The 20160-nt window shown below is 39.3% G+C and overlaps 1 protein-coding gene across 5 annotated transcripts; it reads right to left on the reverse strand.

The window, feature by feature from the left end:
• Positions 1–214: 214 nt before the first annotated feature.
• LOC147216943 (polycomb complex protein BMI-1-like) lies at positions 215–15667 on the reverse strand. Of its 5 annotated transcripts, none has more exons than XM_086176658.1 (10): positions 15542–15650; positions 14341–14448; positions 13928–14055; positions 13294–13390; positions 13166–13221; positions 12961–13090; positions 10736–10805; positions 10535–10633; positions 8845–8925; positions 215–1600 (listed from the first exon to the last, which is right to left on the reverse strand). In XM_086176658.1, the coding sequence occupies exons 3-10, from the start codon at positions 14043–14045 to the stop codon at positions 1232–1234; spliced, it is 1020 nt and encodes a 339-aa protein (XP_086032784.1). In that variant the 5' UTR covers positions 14046–14055; positions 14341–14448; positions 15542–15650; the 3' UTR covers positions 215–1231. The 5 variants fall into 5 exon arrangements, with proteins under 5 accessions (XP_086032784.1, XP_086032785.1, XP_086032786.1 ...); XM_086176659.1 differs by lacking the exon at positions 15542–15650 and adding an exon at positions 15236–15385; XM_086176660.1 differs by lacking the exons at positions 14341–14448; positions 15542–15650 and adding an exon at positions 15236–15385.
• Positions 15668–20160: the final 4493 nt, after the last annotated feature.

Consider the following 20160-nt stretch of genomic DNA (forward strand, 5'->3'; position numbering starts at 1 on the left):
AATTATAAGACATCTAAGTGTATGTCCCTGTTCAAATTATTTTAATGTGTTTCAATGATTGTTTAACATTTCAAAAGCAATGTCTGATTTTCATGGCTTAAGTTTTAGTTATTTTGTAATTTTCAAGTTATCCCATTAACCATTGTTGGTTTTTCTTTTGTCAACAGAAGGGTTCAATGTTTTCTTCTCAGATTGAGATTTGTATGGATATTTGAATGTTTGGGAGCCATTACTCTTTAATCACACAGAGCTATTGTATACAAAGCACTGATTTTAGCGCGGTCATCCAATTTATGTAGCCATTTTGTTTATTGAATTGTATACCACTCATTTAGAAAAACAAAAAAGGACAATTTTCTTTTTCACCCTTTCAGATCAAAAATATTGTCCCTTCCAATAAGTCGATAGAAAAATAGCATTCTCTGGTTTGATGGATTTTTCTGGACCCTCAGAACATTACTCTATGACTTGCTAAATGAAAATAGAAATGGGACAAATGGTCCATAAAGAACTAGTAAGTAACACTTTATTGACCTAAAACATGCACATATGGCTGATAGAAAATTCTGTCCAACAGAAACACAGGCAATGTTGGATGTGATAAAAGTACAATAAACATGGCCGAGTATTCAAATCCCTTTAAAGTTCTTGCAGCTGATAAAAAGAAGTTCCTGGTAGTGCTTGGACTTGTGATGATTTGGGTCATTGGAAAAGTGCATCCACAGTCCTGTGAACGGAGCCGGAGGGCCTCACTTGTACTGGACACTCACTGGTACAGCAGTTAAAGGCAAGGATTTAGTCTGGTTACATCCTACATAATGTTACGGCAGCGATGTCAATGCTGTTATGTCACCATGACGTTCCACAGCTTCTGGTCATGTGTGTGGATTTGGAGCAGAGAGACGGACTGAGAAATAAAAGGACCGACTGCATGTCACAATACAAAACCATTACAATATCTTGTATAAAAGATAAGTTTGTACATATGTATGCACACATGCTCAAATTAGATAGACTGTACAGGTTGTATGTGTGCACTGCTCTAGTCTATAAATACGCACACATGTGCGTAAGTGCACATAGATGCACGTGTGCACACACACAGTGTCTATTTGGCTACATGTGTCTGTTCTTCTTGCTGAAAGACCGTCCAGAAGAATCTCGTTTTTTTCTTCTTTTTATATAGAGTGAGAGGAGCGATTCACCATTGTCCTCCACGTTTCTTGCCTGTTTAGGTCGCAGGTGGCAAAACACTTTTCTCTACTCCTCTCACTTCCTCCTTGCCAGCTGATGAGCTTGTGCCATTGACAGTCACCTTTCGGGTGCCCTGTTTCGAGGCGAGGGGGTGCCGCTGTGTACCACTTGGTGTAGAGGGACCGTTGGAGCTCTGGGTGGAGGGGTTGTGGAGTGAGGAGCTAGACTGTGAACAGGCGAGGGGAGGCGGGACGGCCGCTGGACTGTGGACCTTTTCACTGTGCGAGTCACTCTCTGATGTGGGACTGGTGTTCACGCCATCCGAATGACCCTGAGGTCCTGACTGAGATGCCCGCTGACGCTTTCGGTTGGGTTTGACAAGGTACTGCAGGGGAATAGGGCCAGTCTACACAAACACACAGACAAACACCACTTTAAATATATATATACAGTATACCCTTGTTTTTCGCGGGGGTTACATTCCAAAAAGAACCCGTGATGGGCAAAATCCGTGAAGTAGAAACCTTACAATTATTATACAATTAATGCAGTCATTAATCCACAGAGCTAATGCAGACTCCATCCTTACCATGGTCTTGTTGCGGACAGATGCAACCTTTTTGCATCCTTATTTAAACTTATTGCTGCTGTCGTTCTTATGTTTTTTTCTTCCTTCTTTATGGAACGAACGGAAGATTCATTAATTCCGTAATGCCAACCTACAGCCGCATAGCTTTTACCACCCCTTAGCATGTCCAGAAGTTTAACTTTATCTGCGATAGATAGCATCTTCCGCTGCCTTTTGGGCTCTGCCGCAGGTGCTTTTGTCGGTCCAGAGCGTTTTGTCAACATTATGGGTTTTAGAGCAACTCGAAATTGCAAGAGAATTTGCATGTATGTAATGTAAATTTGGCAAGCTGTTTTACGTACGTGTACATATTAAACTGCAACGTTATTGACGCACAGGTAGAGAAGAAGCGGAGTGACTTTTTAGCCAATCAGAATGCAGAACACAATGCACGATGCAAATCTGTGAAGTAGCGAAACCGTGAAAAGTAAACCGCGTTATAGCGAGGGATCACTGTATAAACATATATTTAGCACATTCCACTAAGTCTTTCAGCTGAAGGATTAAAATGCATTTGTCTCATGAGAGATTCTAGAAATAAAAGCTCTTCAAATCATTCTTATTCAAGAAACAAAATTTCATGGCCAAATGATTCAATGCCAAACCATTAAACCTTCTTGTGAAAACCAGGTTCCACCCAATTCCCTGATTACACTCAAAATCTTGCTTTTTGTGATTCCTGACAATTTTCAGCATTTTATTTATCTTAATTTGTTTAGCATATTTGGAGGGAATATACAATTGAATATATCAATTATAAGGAAACATTTCTTCTGATGGACAGGCTATTTGCTGTGATTTCTCAAGTAACAGTTCTAAAAACCCTAAAATAATTGTAGGTTATTCTTGGATTCATTTCTCCCCTCTGTTTTCTGGGTATATTTATGTATTTTTAATATTTCATATTCACAATTTTTTTCTGCTCCAGATAATCTATACATGCTTATTTGTTTAAGGTTATTTCTGTTGTTTTTCTCCCCAATTTTCAATTTTGGTTTTTACCAATTGTCATGTAGGCTTGTTTCAAATTCTGTGATTTCCTTCTAATTTTATTTTCCAAAAAGGTCATTCCTATTGAATTTTGAGTCATATGTAACCTTTTTAAAATAGTTTATTTTTAATTCGTCACCTGTTCTTGCTAGTTGAAGGTAAACTAGAATGTGCTTTCAGGCAAATGGTTAATTAATTGATTTTTTTACCCCCACTGGTGCATGTATTAATTTTAAGTGCTTTTTCTTTAATGGAATTCTATCATTTATCATATGAACATTTTACATATTTGTAGACAAACCTGGGAAAAAACACATTTGGGCATTTGGGAAGTTTTAGGTAATAATTTTCCAAATAATTATAAACTCATTTTACTGTAATACTTGAGTACATTTTCCATATGTACATTTCATTTAAGTTCAAAATAATTTCATGAAGCTGAGGTGAAATTAAATCTTTACACTTTTAAGCTTTTGGTTGATGACAGCCAAAGCCATCAAGCATCCGCACCATCAGCACTGGTGCCCCCCAGGGGTCTGTCCTGTCCCTGCTGCTCATCTGCCTCTACACCAAGGGTCCCCAAACTTTTTCGTACAAGGGCCAAATAACTTTTCCCTTCTCTGACAGGGGGCCGGGCCAGTTTTTAACAAAAAGTGTGACGATCGCTTATTATTTCCCAGAAAGCCACACATAACCAAAAATTAACCCTTTCTGGGATCTTGACAGGAAAAATAAATAAATAAATAAATAGATAAAAATCAGAAAATAAATAATAACATTATCAATAAAAAAACACCATTTATGAAATAAATCATAACCAAATAACCCTTTTCAAGTTTTTCACAGAAAAAAAGAGCAAGGATCGTTAACTTTCTTGTAGACACAACTGTTTGCAGCTCTCTCATATCAAATTCACTGTGAAAACCAGAAAGCAAACAGGCTATGAAACCGAACTGATAGCAACACCTACCAAGACAACACATTTCACGAACAGTATGGTTGTAGAACAAATTTTATCCCAGTAGATTTCATCATGATTATATTTGTATTATTATTTGCATTATGCTTTTAAAATCATAATGCAACTCTGGTATTGTTTGGGGGCCGGGCAAAATGTGTAGGCGAGCCACATCCGGTCCCCGGGCCAGTTGTTTGAGGACCACTGCTCTACACGAACAACTGTACCTCATGGGACACACCTGAGAAACTCCTGAAGTTTGCGGACCATACCAGTCATCGGTCTGTTCTCCGATGGTGACAAGTTTGCTTACAGATAGGAGGTGGAGCAGCGGATCCACTGATGCAGTCTGAACCACAAGGACCGTGGAAATAACAGTAGACTTCAGAGGATCTCCACCCACACTTTCCCCTACATTGTCCTGAACAATACAGTGTCTACTGTGGACACTTTCAAGTTTCTGGGAATCACAATCACCTGGAACCTGAAGTGGACCTCCCACATAGACATGTGCAGAAAAGGCCCAACAGAGGTTGTACTTCCTGCGACAGCATGGGAAGTTTAACGTGCCACATGAACTGCCGATCGTCTTCTATACTGCAATCTTTCAGTCTGTCCTGTGCACAGCCATCACTGTCTGGTTTGGACCGGCCACCAAACAGGACAGGGTCAGACAGCGACGGACAATCGGGTCAGCGGAGAGAATCATCCCAGTCACAAACTATTTGATGCCTCTGGAAGACACTACAAGGCACTGTATGCCCCGACCCCCAGGCTGTCACTGGTGGACTGTAAATAGTCAGTGTCAGGAAATAAAAAACAAAAAATCCCCATACTGTGCATTTCATTTCCACTCAACACTTTGTATTGCTATTACACATTTTTGTATATATTTGTGTTCCTATACATACAGCCTATTTTGTACATAATATAAATATATATATATATATATTCGTCATAATATATTATATATAATATGTTATATATTCATAATATATTATATATTATAATATAATATATATTATATTATGTATATTAATATATTATACATATATTTCCCCTTTTTTTTTTTACTTATTTATTCCTTTCCCTGTACAGTGAGTAATGCCAACCCGGAGACAAATTCCTTCCTCTTTTTGAGCTTGTCTAATAAAAATAATTCTGATTCTAATGATAGCCTAGCCTCTGTTCGTTTGTATTATTAAAAGTGGTCGTCATTATTATGTCAAGGTGGAGAAGAGAGGTCTTATCTTCTAAGCAGGTCAACATGAATTGAGGTGAATAAGAGCTTTGACAGGAACAATATGGTATCTGCATGGTTTAGCACTATTCCTTGCTTATGTGCATGTTCGAAGTAATTCAATCCCAAATACTAAGATTAGACTCTAACCCAACATGATATTTTTCTACTCTGAGAAAACAGTACATGGCACTTTTCCATTTTTCATCAGCCCCTGTGTTACAGTGCCACACCAAAAACTTGACAGGAAAGTATGGCATATGCTGGATCTTATTGATCAAAGTTTGTTTCCAAAAAAAGCTGATCATCCTGCTTCCCGTGATCGTCAAAGAAAAAAAATGTCCTGAAACGGAACAACCGATTTTCTTTTGATTTAGAAAGCTCATGTAAAGCGCCATTCCTTAATGGCACTACTTGTAATGTTTCCGATATAAATTAGATAGCCTCTGATGCAGTCGATGATTTTCATGCGAGATCATGGTATTGCATGTCACCTACAATTGATGCATGAGAGCTCTTCACTGCATTTAGTAGTTCATGAAAATATACTTGGAGGATTTGAACCCAACGTTCAGCTACTGGACAAACTGCCACACAGTTTATGAATGTTCGCTGACAAATTAGGGTATATCTCAGTCCTGAAGTATTCCATAACACTAACAGGAAAATCTTGAGAGATCAAATAGAATTCTGCTCCAGATGCGGAACAAAAAGTAAAAGAAAGACCATCAACCTCCTATTTTCCATGCTTATTACTGCAATCTTCATCAACCTACAAGATATTCATCCACCTCCCCATTACCCTGAAGAACCCAACACTTAGCAAGTTATTCATTTTTTAACCTGCAGACTGGTCAAGGAATACAGAAAAGAAAAATATTTGCACTGAAGCTGCATTGCAATGGTAGCAGAGATGAAGATGTTGAGGTTCTCTTTGAGGGTGATGATGACTGATATGATGCAGAATGAGTCCATCAGAGGAACAGCACATGTTAGATTCTTTGGAGAAAGCGTCAGAGGCCAGATTGAGATGGTTTGGACATGTACGGAGGAGAGATCATGAATATGTTGGTAGAAGGATGCTGAGGGTGGAATTGCCAACCAGGAGGTCTATAGGAAGACTGAAGGGAAGATTTACTGATGTAGTGAAGGATGACATCAAGTTAGTTGGTGTGAGACAAGAGGAATAACATTAGACGGAGGAAAGAGATTACTGAAAAGAGCAGGCAAAAGGAAAACGTGGAAAAAGACAAAGAACGACCAGTGGGAAGAATAAGTGATCAAACAACCATGGGATAGCAGCTCGGGATTCTCATTAGCTAAAAAATATCAGGGATCATAAAGTGCTCACACCATTCCAGTATACAGAATGACTCCTATCAAATCTCATACAATTGACTCAAAGTTTTTATTCCACCAGTGAGGAATGTAGCATCTGTGAAAGAGTAAGACAGAACATGTCCCAACATAAATGCCAGAGGAACAGCAATCATCAGTTTTCCAAACTAAGAATAATATCAATTTATCCTTTATTAATCCCTGTGGGGAAATTCGTTCTCTGCAATTAACCCATCATGGATGAACCATGAGCAGTAGGCTGCCGTCCACCAGCGCCAGGGGAGCAGTTAGGGGTTCAGTCTCTTGCTCAACAACACTTCGACACACTAGAAGGAGCCAGGAATCAAACCAGGAATGTTCGGTTCCAAAGACGATTGCTCTATCTCTGCTGCGCCACGCCGCCCCGTAACGTGTTCCCTGGCCAGGAATCGAGGCGGGGCTGCAGGAGTGAGAGCACCGAATCCAAAGAGATAAAGGAAACATCTCCACGATATACTAAACCAATGTATTATCTGACGGATAAATGGCTTACGAGCAACTGGAATAAAACCTTATAACATTTTAAAAAAGTAAGTACAAGATTAACCCAGCAGTCAATCACAATTTCAGGTCTGTAATGGTATCACTGAGACAACATACATGAACTGAGCATGTCACCAACATGAGTCATTTTGATTCTACTTTTTGAAGCAACTTGCAATAAATATATTTTGGTAAGGAGGAGATGTAAATGGAACCAGGAATGTTCGGTTCCAAAGACAATTGCTCCACCTCCTGCACCACACCGCCCTCGTATGACAATTATGTCCCAAAAACAAAATTGATTAAATGTGAGATAATAACTGATAGTTTCCCATATTTTGGAAAAACATACAAGCGACAATCTAAATCACTTTCTCTGTAATAATACATGTGACTGAAGTCTAATGTTTTGCAACAGTAGGTGTCCCTGTTGTACCAGGACCAGATGGGACTCCATATTTGACACACATTTAACTCACCATCCAGGGTGAGGAGGTGGAGATAGTGGACTCCTACAAGTACCTAGGGGTCCACATTAACAATAAACTGAACTGGACACACAACAATGAGAAGACTGAGTTTGTTTGGCATCTATAGCAGGCTCCTAAAGACCTTCTACCAGTCTATGGTAGCGCACTCTTCTTCGCTATAGTGTGCTGGTGGGGCGGTGCCAGGACTGGTGAGGTCAACAGGCTCAACAAGCTAGTGAGGAAAGTCCGCTCGGGGGTGGGACTGAACCTGGACCATCTCCAATCGGTGTCAGTGGGGAGGGTGAAGGATAAACTGGGAGTCATACTGGACAATCCTTCCCACCCCCTGCACGACGAGCTGTGGCTGATGGGCAGCTCCTTCAGCCAACAGATCATCCCACCTTGGTGCAGAACTGAATGCTTTTGACGCTCCTTTGTGCCCACGTTTATCAGACTATATAACACTAGTGTGGACGGCACACAACTCTGACCGGCCAGATGTGCATCTGTGCTGCTTCCACAATCTTACTACCTCACCCATCCACACATGTCTTCTCCTAACTCTGTTGTCCTTTTTATGCTTGTTGGTCTCAGCCCACCCACATCCTGCCTATTTTTTGTTATCTATTTAATTCTTGTCACTGCAATTGTCACTCTGTTTATGTTGTCGTTTTGTTTTGGTTGTCTGTTTTCACCCTTACTCCCCCCCTTCTGTTGTCCATTTTGCTTTTGATATTGTTGCTGTTGTTCTCTCTGCTGTCTATTCATTCATTGATTTTTTTTCCTTTTGCTAATTTCTAATTACTATATTTACCGGTATATTCATATTGATTGACACTTATTACTGTTATGTTGCTGTGGCAAAAGAATTTCCCCTATGGGAATCAATAAAGTTTATCTTATCACATAATCAACAAGAGCTTAATCTGGACGGACACTATAACTCCTCATTATGTTTATATTTGTCTGCATAATTACCAAACATCTGAGAAAGAAAATACCCTCTTGGACATAAAAATCCTCTTCTACTACTACTATTGCTGCTGTTGCTGCTGCTTCTACAGTTTTCGTATGATCAAATTTTTTTTAGAGTTTGTTCCAGCAATAGATGACATTCTGTTATTTGATATTGTTTCGTTATATTTGAAATAATCAAAATATTTTCATAAAGCCTTTACATCATCCAAATCAGACTGATTCAATCAGAGTGAAATCTGTAGCTACTGGTTTCAATGTGGATAAAATAAGGATGAAGACCCAAATCAAACTACACCAACAATTATTCTTTGTGACTGTAATTGACTTTGAAAAAAACTGAAATAGATACTCAGCCCCATTCAAAATCAATATTTCAATCAATGTTGTATTTAATTTCTCTGTGTGTTTTTTGGAATAATAAATTCCACTCATTGTTTCTGTATCCACCTACACCATTTTCAGGAAATGTGAACAACATAAAGTGAAGAAAAGCTGCAGGTTATCTGTATTTGTGTCAAACACTCACTCGTCTCCATTCATAGAAGTAGGCAATGTCCATTAGTGTGTAGTAGTCCTTCAGAGGCTCCTCACCATATAACACCTCCACCTGTAAAGAAAACATGTTGTCTGTCACACACATTTATGATTTTTTTAAAGTTTTAGCTTTTAAATATCAACATCCAGTGGGATATTACGTTTTATCTGCCTCATCATTGTTAAGCTCTAGAGGGGCAGCTTGCCAAGGCAACCAGTTGAGGGAGGAAATCCTCAAAAAGATGTCAAACAGCCACCATGCATTAAGTTATTGCTTAGATATATGATAAGAATGACAGGAAGGGGTTTATGATTTGATGCAGCAAAATACGACATATTGCAGTAATATATTATATATGAACTTATATATGGGGTGTGACTTGCTTAAGCAGTAATCTACTTAAATTACTTAGAGGCTTTATAATTCATTAATTTAGATTTATCACGTGTTGATATTTGACACAAAAAATTGAAAAAAAATGTTAGGTTGATGGATAAATCCATAAACATTGGCTTCTTCTTTATTTTCCGATCAGTTTACTGCACAGACAAATGGATGAGTGCAGAAAACAGAACAGTTTTCATCACAATGTAAATTCCGACCAAAAATACCACAGTATCAACTGACTTTTGCTCTTTCGAATGCCATGAATGGAAAAAAAAAAAAGAAAAACGAATTAAGCCGATTCCAATTGAAAACACACTTAAATATCCCTGTTTGTTTTTTGACATTGTCTTTCTGGACGGTAGTTTGTAATTTGCATTAGATGAATCAATCTGCAGCGCCTCTTGTTGCCCCTTATCTTCTTCCATGGAAAGCAGCATTTGGGTCCACAACAATCCTTCTTGCTAGTAAATTGGTCAATTTTTCCAACGTGGACTTTGACATTTTGTCTCTGGATTCGAACCCCATAATGCGACAGTGTTGGCCGGTGACGCTGCTTGCTTGTACCAGCAATGTTTTCTTTCACAGCAAAGCTAATGTTGCCAACTTCCGTGCTTGCCCCAACATGTTTTGTGTTTTGAGGCGGTAATGTAGCTTGGAAGAGCCCCAGTGATACACAAACTCCTCCCAGCACAAAGTTCAAAGAACATTATTTTTCTTTTTACTTCCACCTGGAAGTTTCTTATCTTAAAATTCCCCATCAACCACTGTAGTCTCATCCGCCTTGTCCATCATGCTGATCTCACTGTACATCAGAATATTCTGAATAACTGGCACTCATACATGGTGAAACATTCCACGGAGCAAATTAAAGTGCAATACTAATGCATGCATTTTTTGAAACATATTATTTTTCTGTAATGAAATACAATTCACGCATAAAATCCCAACTCCAATACCTATATCCCTCCATCTATTTATTTTCAGTACCATTAATCCAGGTCATATGGCTGTGGACCAACTTAAACAGACCAACTTACTTACTAACGCACGCTAACGCGGGGACACACACACACACACACACACACACACACACACACACACACACACACACACAAACACACACACACACACACACACACACACACACACACACACACACACACACACACACACACACACACACACACACACACACACACACACACACACACACACACACACACACACACACACACACACACACACACACACACACACACACACACACACACACAGGAATAGGTGTGTGTTTTACCCGGTAATTGCTGGGAATGTCCATCTTGCTTCTGAGAAACTTTGCCAGATGCATGACTGACATGGCTGCTGGACATTGCAGGAACCGTTTACCGTGCGTCTGAAAGCGAGAAAAACGACAAAAAGGAAAAAGCACGTTTAAAAACAAAAACAAAAACAGAAAACAACAAAAAAGAAACAACAACAGTAGCTTTAACTTTACATTTCTTATTCTTGTGATGCGAGACTTCACCTTGTCTGTGTCCATTTCTGGCTGTTGCAGCTCACTGTTCCTGCAGATACAAAGGCAAACAATATCCATAACTCAAGAGTCATTCCACAACATGGAGCAGGCGGTGGCCCAATATATACATTGATCGGCCATAACATTCCGACCATCTGCCAAACGTGGTTTGCCTCCCCCATTTGCCGACAAAAACCCATTGACATTATAACAGACTTAACTCGACTTCTGCTGTAGTTCTGTGGTATAGGCCACCAGGGCACCCTGCATATCTAACAGATGCATGACTCCAGTGTGATCTAAGGAATTTGGTGACTGAGGCAACCCCTTGAATTCAATGTCTTTCTCAAATCATTCCTGAAGTATTTTGGATGTCAGGTAAGGAGCATTATCCTTCAGCAAAAGGTCACTACCATTATGGACGACATCCTTTAAAAAGGGCTGTATTTGGTTTGCTGTATTTGGTGTCCAAGTATGATACACTGCAAAGCATCACACGGTCCCTACCAGCCTGCCCTCATCACTTGCTGCTTCCTGTGGCAACGTCTGAGGTGAGTGATACACACCACATGATTTAAAACGCACGAAAAACCCTTCTGAATCAAACCAGGCCGCCTTCTTCGATTGTTTTGTGGTCCTGTGTTCATGTTCAAATGCACATTGTAGGGGCCTTCGGTAAAGGACAGGGCTCAGTATGGGTACCCTGACCAGTGTGGAGGAATACGGCCAAATAACCATCAATCTGCAATGCAGAACCACCATTAACTTTTTCGGCAATTTCAGGCACACTGGTTCTTCTGTACAACTGGACCAAACAGGGTAGCCCTCATACACCACCACTCACGAAGGAGCCTTGGCTAACCATGACCCAGTTGATGGTGAAGTATTGGTCAGACCATTTTTGATAGGGACTGACCACTATAGACCATGATAACCCCACAGAGTTGTGGAATTGCTCAGACTAGATCATCAAGCCGTTCTAGTCTGGCCCTTGTCAAATTCACTGATATCATTAGGTTCATGCAATTTTTTAGTGCTTCTAGTACATCAAGTTAAAACTGAATGCCGGTTTACCACTACACAGTTCCAGCACGACTCCACTCTATTAGGAACAGTACCTGGTACCCAGTACTTTTTGGTACTTGCTCTAGTGAGGTTCAAAGCAAGGAGAGCTAATGCTAAAATGTGACGTCAACATACCGTTGGCAATTGATTGGCCAGAGAATGACATCACTGAGCATGGTTTTCTACACAAGATTAGAAACCACCCTTGAAAAAAAATGGAAAGGGCTACAAGTTACCGTGGCCGTAAAAGCACCAGAAATGGTCACTTGCAACCTAACATATCCCGCCCCGCTGACATTTTGCAAGATAAATTAAAGTATAAATATCCGATTTGTAGTTATAGTATTATGTTGCCTTTGTGTATCTATGGATATACTTTTACATAAAAGATACTGATTCGGTAAGATGTCTTATTTGCCAGAGTTTTTCATCAGTTTGTATAATCCTCATTCCCACCACCAAAACTGTTCAGATTCTTGTGTTTGACTGAACATTAAACTATGTCATTCATATCATAGCAAATGCAACCATTTTATTTAGATACTCACGACAATTGACATTGATAGTGTTGTTTTTCAAGTTGTGTTGTTAACCAGCCAAAATCTGATGTCTTCAAAACCTACAAATATTAACGTGCAGACAGATTTTTGGGGGTATTTTAGTACAATGCAGGAGTCCACTTGAGCTTAATCTCCAATAACAATGTAATGTCATTAAAGATATTCAATCTGTGTATTTTATATCTTATACGGATATCTTTCAGTGGTTACATCAATGTCTATCTTGTGCTATAAAATTGATATTTGGGGTATAAAATTGACATCTTTGCGATTTAAATAGTAATCCGTGTGAGATTTAATCAACATTATTTCTATTTCTTTCTCACGTCCAATCAATGTCTGACATCATTATTTGGTGCATTGTTACGGATAACAGAATGTATATTTTGTTGATACAGCTTTAAGTTATTCAGAACTATCAGTAAGGTAAGAATAGGCGCAAAACTGCACAGTTGGTCAGGCTCCGACACAAAGTCCGTCCTCCTCCATACAGTTCAAGGTTTCGTCGTGTTCATGCGCCACACTTTCTTTCATAACGAAAAAAGTCACTTAAAATCGCTACCATTATAAGTCACTTACTTGTTTCTCTCATAGAATTGAATGGACAGACTGATGATTTCATCCTCTGCTATGTTGAATGTTTCTACCACTTCACCAGGTTCCAATACACGATTTTCTGCATAGAAATCCCGCCTCCTCTTCATCTCATCTAAGGGCAACAGTAAAAAAACATGAACGACAGAGAGAGATGCTCTGTAAGACAAGATAAGGATTAGAATCTTACCTTTAAATAACCCTGGGACTAACTTGTATACAATGTCTTGAAGAGTTTTGTCTGCTCTGAAAGAGAAAAACAATGTATACATAAACATCAAGATTCACGAATGAATTTGAAAAGCTGCTTCTTCATACCTGATGCTGAGCTGTGGACAGGTCTTGTGAACTTGAACGTCACATCGAGGGCAGAATTTGTTCGTCTCCAGGAAGGCAACGATGCACGTTTTACAGACTGCAGAAAGAAAGACAGGTGCTTGAAAGGGATAGTTCAACCGAGACAAGAAGACAAAATGTTCTCTCATCTTAATGTGTGTAACATTTAATCCATTTGCACCATTTTGGTATAGGAAAACAACATAGATGTGAGCAGTTAAATCATCTTATAACGGGGATCGTATTTGACTCATAATACATTGAGCTCTGGTAAATCACATTAAGCTGCATGAAGCACCACTGTAGACAACAAGCTTTAATATCCTGCTGATTTTCAAGGTCATTTCTCACTGGTTTTTTATTTAAGGTGCTCATTCATAGTTTCTCAAATACTTAAGTAGTATTTCACTGACATATAATTTCATCTTCAACTTACTGATCACTGTATTTACAGCCTGTTGCAAAACAAAGCAACACAATATGCTACAGCATCAACATTTGACATCATTTACAATTGACTAAAACCAAGTGTGATCATTATATGAATGTTACTGCCATCATTCTCCACAGACAGACGCACACACACACACATACACATACACACAAACACACTTACAGGAGTGAAGACACTCCACAATAGTTGTTGCATCAACCAGGTAGCCAGCACAAAGAGGACAGGTGAGGTGAGAGTTCAGATCTGTGATTTTAATCGGATTGGGCTGCATTTTATCCATCTGGGAAAATCTGAAGACAAAACACAGAAAGTCATTCAACACTCAGACAAGGAGAAAGGGCAACCAATCTGTTATTTTAACTTTGCTTTTGCGATCATTTTATAATTACAATGATTTGTCAAAGTCACTTTGCAGAAAAAAAAAACATCATGCATAAATTGTCAATAAATAAATACACTTGATACAAGATTATAGTCATACAAATTGAAATGATACGTATATTTTCAGAGTTACATCTGCATTTTTCTCTGTTTTAAATTTGAAACAATGAGAGAGAAACTAAATGAATCCTCACTTTTTGATCACGCTCACATTGATACAAGTTGATTGAAGATAAGCAACCTCGGTCTGAGGTGACAACTGGCGGGACTTTGGGGGGAGCGGCACAGGTTAGTCTGGGTACCTACCAACAAAAGGGCTTCTTAGGTTCAAGTGCACAAATCTAAATAGCAGATAGAGTCTGATGGGAAACTTTGGATTACTGTTTTCGCTTCCCTCCAAACACACCTAATCCGACATCTAAGCTCTTTGATGCAAAACCATTTTTCATCATTCCTGGTTGAAATTTACAATTCATTTTTTATTGCATTATTTGTGAGGTGTCAAAACTTTCTAGGTTCTAGCTAAAGGATGTCTACGACAACCGGATACAGCATCAGATGTTGTCATTTCTCTCACGGTCTGATGCCAAAACAAGTCTCCAACCTCCAAAGCTGTCAATCACTTTGTGGCACAAAGACAGCAGCAGTGATGCGTTAGTTCACCGGTTAAAACCCTCCTAGGGAACTCCGTGCTCGTAACATCAAACCTCGATTGTCTCGATTTCTGTCATGATCTACATGGATTTTTCTAGACGTGCACATTGTGCGCCGTTCCGTCGACCGGTTTCCACTTGGCAACCGATTCTTTGCCCTTTAAATGGGCTAAATCGGTTTGGAGTTGTGGGAGAACCAGCTCCGTGGAGCCAAGTTGATTGGTTCCACTGGTTTGTGTGAGCTACCTCGGAAATGGTGCGAGCAGCAGTGAATCCACAACAAAGACAGTTTGTGTCATGCCAGCTTGAAAAGGGTAAAAAAAAAAAAAAAAAAACAGAAAAAAGAAAAAAAAAAACGGCGGAGAGTTGACGCTGTGCGGCTCCGTGCGTGTTTAGAAGCTGCAGCTTCGACCATTAGCTCCAGGCTTAGCCTCACCTTGTGCATCAGCTACGCTCCCCGACCCCGCGGACCAACAAAGCCGGTGTCATTTTTCCCGGAGCTCCGCCGACGGTTTTTAGTAATGCAATCGAACACGTCCGGTGAATTACACCGACACCGAAGCGCAGAGCCTCGGTGAAACCAGGCTCGTACACAAAGCAGCCATCTTAAATTCACTGACAGACCGATCAGGAGGCGAACAAGGGGCTAAAAAATGTGACACCATGCGCTCCGAAGCGAGCCTCCACGATCGTCGGTGCATCGCCCCGATCGAAAGCGATTCGGCGAAGCGTTTTTTCCTACCAGATCAGGGCATCCAAGCCTTGCTCTCCTCCCTCCGGGGATCCAAGCGAATTATTTGGACTTAGAATTTGCAGCAGCGCCAGAAAATGGCTTTTTTTTTTCAGTCCCGTCAGAGGACTGCCCATTTTGGATCACGTGATATTATTTTGTCGCCGGTTTGACGGGACAACCTGAAGGGGGGTCCTTCAACCGAGCAACCGCAAGGCCTTAAGCTTCCTAAACGCGCACGTCCACCCACTTGCATATCTTCACTTTACATTTATTGAATTGTTTCTTCAATGTGTATCTGGGATGCAGCAGCTCCATCACTCCATCATGCGTAATTAGCAAAGCTTTGCAGGCCTGCCTACCCGAAAGACTCTTATGTCCTGCTCACATTTGGGTTTTGTTTCAAATCCAACTGTAAATTGAAAAAGATTTTAAGCTTTTTGACATAAAAATCAAACACTCTAGATCAAAACCATTGGAAATCGTGCAGATATTTTTCTGTTGTCTGAGAAAGAAACAATCGACTTGTTCAGGCAGATCGTCTTCTCGTGACGAGAGTAGGTCTACACCAGGGGTGGGAAATTATTTTGGCTGGCGGGCCACATTTCTTATTTAATTTTTATGCGTGGGCCAACTAGGTGAACAAAATTAAAATTGCAATTAAAATATTTCAATATTTTGGCATTTTATTTCAATTTTAAAATCATTAATAATAATATAACTGCACCGACCGATATTATTTTGGAAAAAAAATGAAAGGAAAAAAATTAAAAAAGAAAAAATACAATTGTAAATTCAATATGGATTGAAAATACTTGTTAAAATATTAGTTTGGCGGGCCGGATAAAAAAACAAAACGGGCCGGATGTAAAATGCCCAGGTCTGATCTAGACCCTTTGCTTCTTATCTTCCTTTTAGCTTTTCCCTTCAAGGGGCGCCACAGCGGATCAACCTTCTCCATCTAACCCTGTTCTCCGTCTCCTCCTATATCCTCTCTCACTAAGTCCAGAAATCTTCTCTTTTGTCCAATTCCAGCATCCGCCTACCAATATATTCACTCTCCCTCCTCTGTACATGACCCAACCATCTCAGTCTGGCTTCTCAGACCTTCTCTAAAACATCTAACGTACCGTCCCTCTGACGGACTCATTCCTGATCCTACCCGTCCCCATCACTCCAAAAGAGAACCTCGACATCCTCATCTCTGCGACCTCCAGCTCCGCCTCCTGTCATTTTGTCAGCGTGACCGCTTCTAGACCACTCTTTAGAATTATTTACAGAAACCCAACATTCTCCCACGAACAAACACTGGGAGACGGAAGTGAGGAAAAACTGCCTTTCTCTTAGGAGAAACCTTGGACAGGTCAGGGCTTAATGTGGGCGGCCTTCTGTCTCGACCAGACCACAAAGAGAGAGAGCGAAAAAAGGACCGCACAATAGAGAGGTTGTGTGTGACACAGACAAAGGAGCTATGAAGATGGGAGGGATAGACACAATAGATCTCTTACTACTAACATCACTAGTGCTGGCAATTACATGGTAATAGCTGAAATGTTACAATAATAGATGTAATATTCAGAAAATAAACAACAACGGTAGGCAACTGGCGAGATTAGACCAAGCCTCGCCCTCTGGGGGCCTGCGACATGAGAGCATCCAGGGACTGTGGAGAAGATATTAGGTTCATGGAGTGATGATGGGACATGCGTGGAGACGGGATACAGGAGGAGAGAGAAGAACGAGAGGAGCGCATTATGGGATAACCCTCAGCAGAGTACGCCCATGGCAGGGAAATTAGGGGCAAAGGTCTTAGAAGTAGAAATAAAGAGAGGGTGTCTAACCCAGGATCTAAACATGCAGTATGACGTGTATGTTTCAGTATTACTCACTGAGAATAAAATCAAGAATATTTCAAAGCCTCAGCGTGCCCTGATGTCGTAGCAATATTATTGTTCGTCTTGTTTCCAACCAGTTTCCTGGTTGATAGCCACCAACAAACCCTGGTCTTTACCAAAAAAAAACAAAAAAAAAAACACAGTCTAAATAGTTCATGCTTCAAATTAAAAGTTGTATAAAAATGCTTAGGTTTCAGCCATCCATCGAAGCAGAGTTTTTGAGTTTGTGTTATTTGACAGCAAATTTTAATAAAAAATCAGTGGTGAATTAAAAAAAAAAAAAGGCTTATGTGAGTATCCCCACACATGTGTGAGAACTTTTGTCAAGATGATTCTTTCGAACATTCGAAAAGTTTATTTGGAGTATGAATTATTTTACCAACGATATCAACAGTGCGACATTTTTGTCCAAATACTATGGTGGAAGAGAAATTGCTGGAAGCTGACAAGAGTGTTAAAGCAAATCAAGTGAGTTAAATGGGTTAAATTCAATCTTAATTGATAAGGCAAAAGGAATCGGGACTATAAAGGTGAAATGTTTGGCTTTATCTTCTGTTTTAATAAAACACCCTCTGTGACATTTGTGATTTCCATTCTATGAGAATATTAAAGGACAGGAAACGATGGAGACTGAAGCAATAACAGCTGACCACTTTTTAATGGCAGTAAACCTTCCAGTACAGTGAAGCTTATATTTTTTTCTAAAAACAACAGCATCTTGATAATTAACTTCCTCATATGGTAAATGTTTCCTGCTCTCTTCAAATGATTTGACTTTAACATACTGTAAAGTTAGTTAATAGCCAAGTGTTGTCTTTCTCAAGTATTTGCTGATGCAGATTTACACACAATATATGACTGAGTGCCTTTATGTGGAGTGTGCAACAAAATCTATAAATTGAAATAAACAGCATTGTCACAGCTGATTTGCAGACATGTATGAAATATCCAAACATCACATTCCCTCTTGCAGATTGGAGCAGATCACGTCACGTCCCGTCATATATGCTGTCCACATAAAGGTTGCGAAGTCTAAGAATCTAATCTTGAATAAGGAACTATATGACCCAATGATACCCATCACAGGACTGAGAATTAATCTTATACTTCATCTCATGAGAAGATTTGTGGGCAGTACCTTTTGATAGAACTCGTCCATTGATATCACTCGACACATGACTAAGAAATAATCTTAAACTTTGTCTAATGAGAAGATTTATGATGGCTGAATTAATTTTGTTGGATTGCTACTTAGATTTGAAGAGTACTGCCCTGTGTATTGTGTTTTTTTCCCTACTCTATTTTCGTGTCTATGGTATATTGACTATTAACAGGAGAATACAATGACACCAAATAAGTCGGTTCATTTTTGTATCCTTAAGTCAGCTTCTATTGTCAATTCCTCTCACATGCACTGGTAACACAAAGGAGTTGAAATCACGTTTCTCACTATGCCATGCATAGACAGGGACGGGACAGAAATTAAGATGCGAGACAGAACTACATGTATAATTACTTACATATATTATCCTTGTTGGCCCCAGCCTAACACATCCTGCCTTTTTTTTTATTCATTTTTTTCCTTGCTATCGTTACTCTATTTATATTGTCATTTATTGACTTTTTAATTCCTCTTCCTTCAGCTGCAGGGGATCTTCAAATCTTTGCACTTAAGACCTTAAAACACTTTAAAGCCATGACTCTGACACTTTATAGTTTTATTTGTATTTCTTATCCCCCCCCCCCTTTTTTTTTGCTGTTTATACGAACTCCTACTATTATTTATTATTGTTATGTTTTACTTGAAACTCTGGCACAACAATTTCCTTCGGAATAAATAAAGTTATTCTTATTCTTATTCTTATTCTTATTCTTATTCTTATTCTTATTCTTATTCTTATTCTTATTCTTATTCTTATTCTTATTCTTATTCTTATTCTTATTCTTATTCTTATTCTTATTCTTATTTGGTTCTGGTTGTGTATTTTTCACCCTCAATGTTCCTTTAAGTTGTACATTATCATTCCTGATGTTGTTGCTGTTGTTGCTGCTGTTTATTCGATGTCTTTTGTCTCTTCTTATATTTATATTCATATTTGTTTATTTTTGGGGGGAGATTTTTTGACATATGAGATGAGATGAGATGAGAACAACTTTATTTATCCCGAAGGAAATTGTTGTGCTAGAGTTTCAAGCAAAAACACAAGAGTAATAGATAATAGTAGGAAGGAGGGAGAATAAGAAATACAATGAAATATAAATTGTCAAGTTAAGGCTATCAAGTGTTTTAAGGTCTTAAGTACAAAGATTTGAAGATTCCCTGCGGCTGAGGGAAGAGGAATTAAAAAGTCTGATAGCCTCAGGTAGGAAAGACCTCCTGTGGCGTTCAGTGGAGCTCCTTGGTGGTATCAGTCTACGACTGAAAGAGCTCTGACAGGACGTCAGTGTGGCATGCAGGGGGTGATGGACGTTGTCCATGATGCTGAGGAGCTTCCTCAGCATCATGCATATAACTCATATATATATATATATATATATATATATATATATATATAAATAACTCATGCATATAACTCAGCATATAACTGTTACGCTGCTGTGACAAAGGAATTTCCCCTACGGTGATCAATAAAATTTATCTTATCTTCTGTAGAACAACAAATAGAACACATATAGGTGGGAAATGGACAACATATAGTCATTACTGAAGATGTTCCGTTCAATTCCAGGACTACA

Source organism: Fistularia commersonii, chromosome 29 (genome assembly GCF_037954325.1).
Source record: "Fistularia commersonii isolate RoL2024-O1a breed Wild chromosome 29, RoL_Fcom_v1.0, whole genome shotgun sequence".
Lineage (NCBI taxonomy): Eukaryota > Metazoa > Chordata > Actinopteri > Syngnathiformes > Fistulariidae > Fistularia > Fistularia commersonii.

Bases quoted from the DNA above. Each gene is read 5' to 3' on its own strand.
- LOC147216943 (XM_086176658.1), bottom strand. From the start codon at position 14,045: ATGGATAAAATGCAGCCCAATCCGATTAAAATCACAGATCTGAACTCT. The intron at 13,391-13,927 runs GTAAGTGTGTTT...TTCTTTCTGCAG, and splicing joins TGTGGAGTGTCTTCACTCCT to TCTGTAAAACGTGCATCGTT. The intron at 10,634-10,735 runs GTAAAGTTAAAG...TCTCGCTTTCAG, and splicing joins GCATCACAAGAATAAGAAAT to ACGCACGGTAAACGGTTCCT.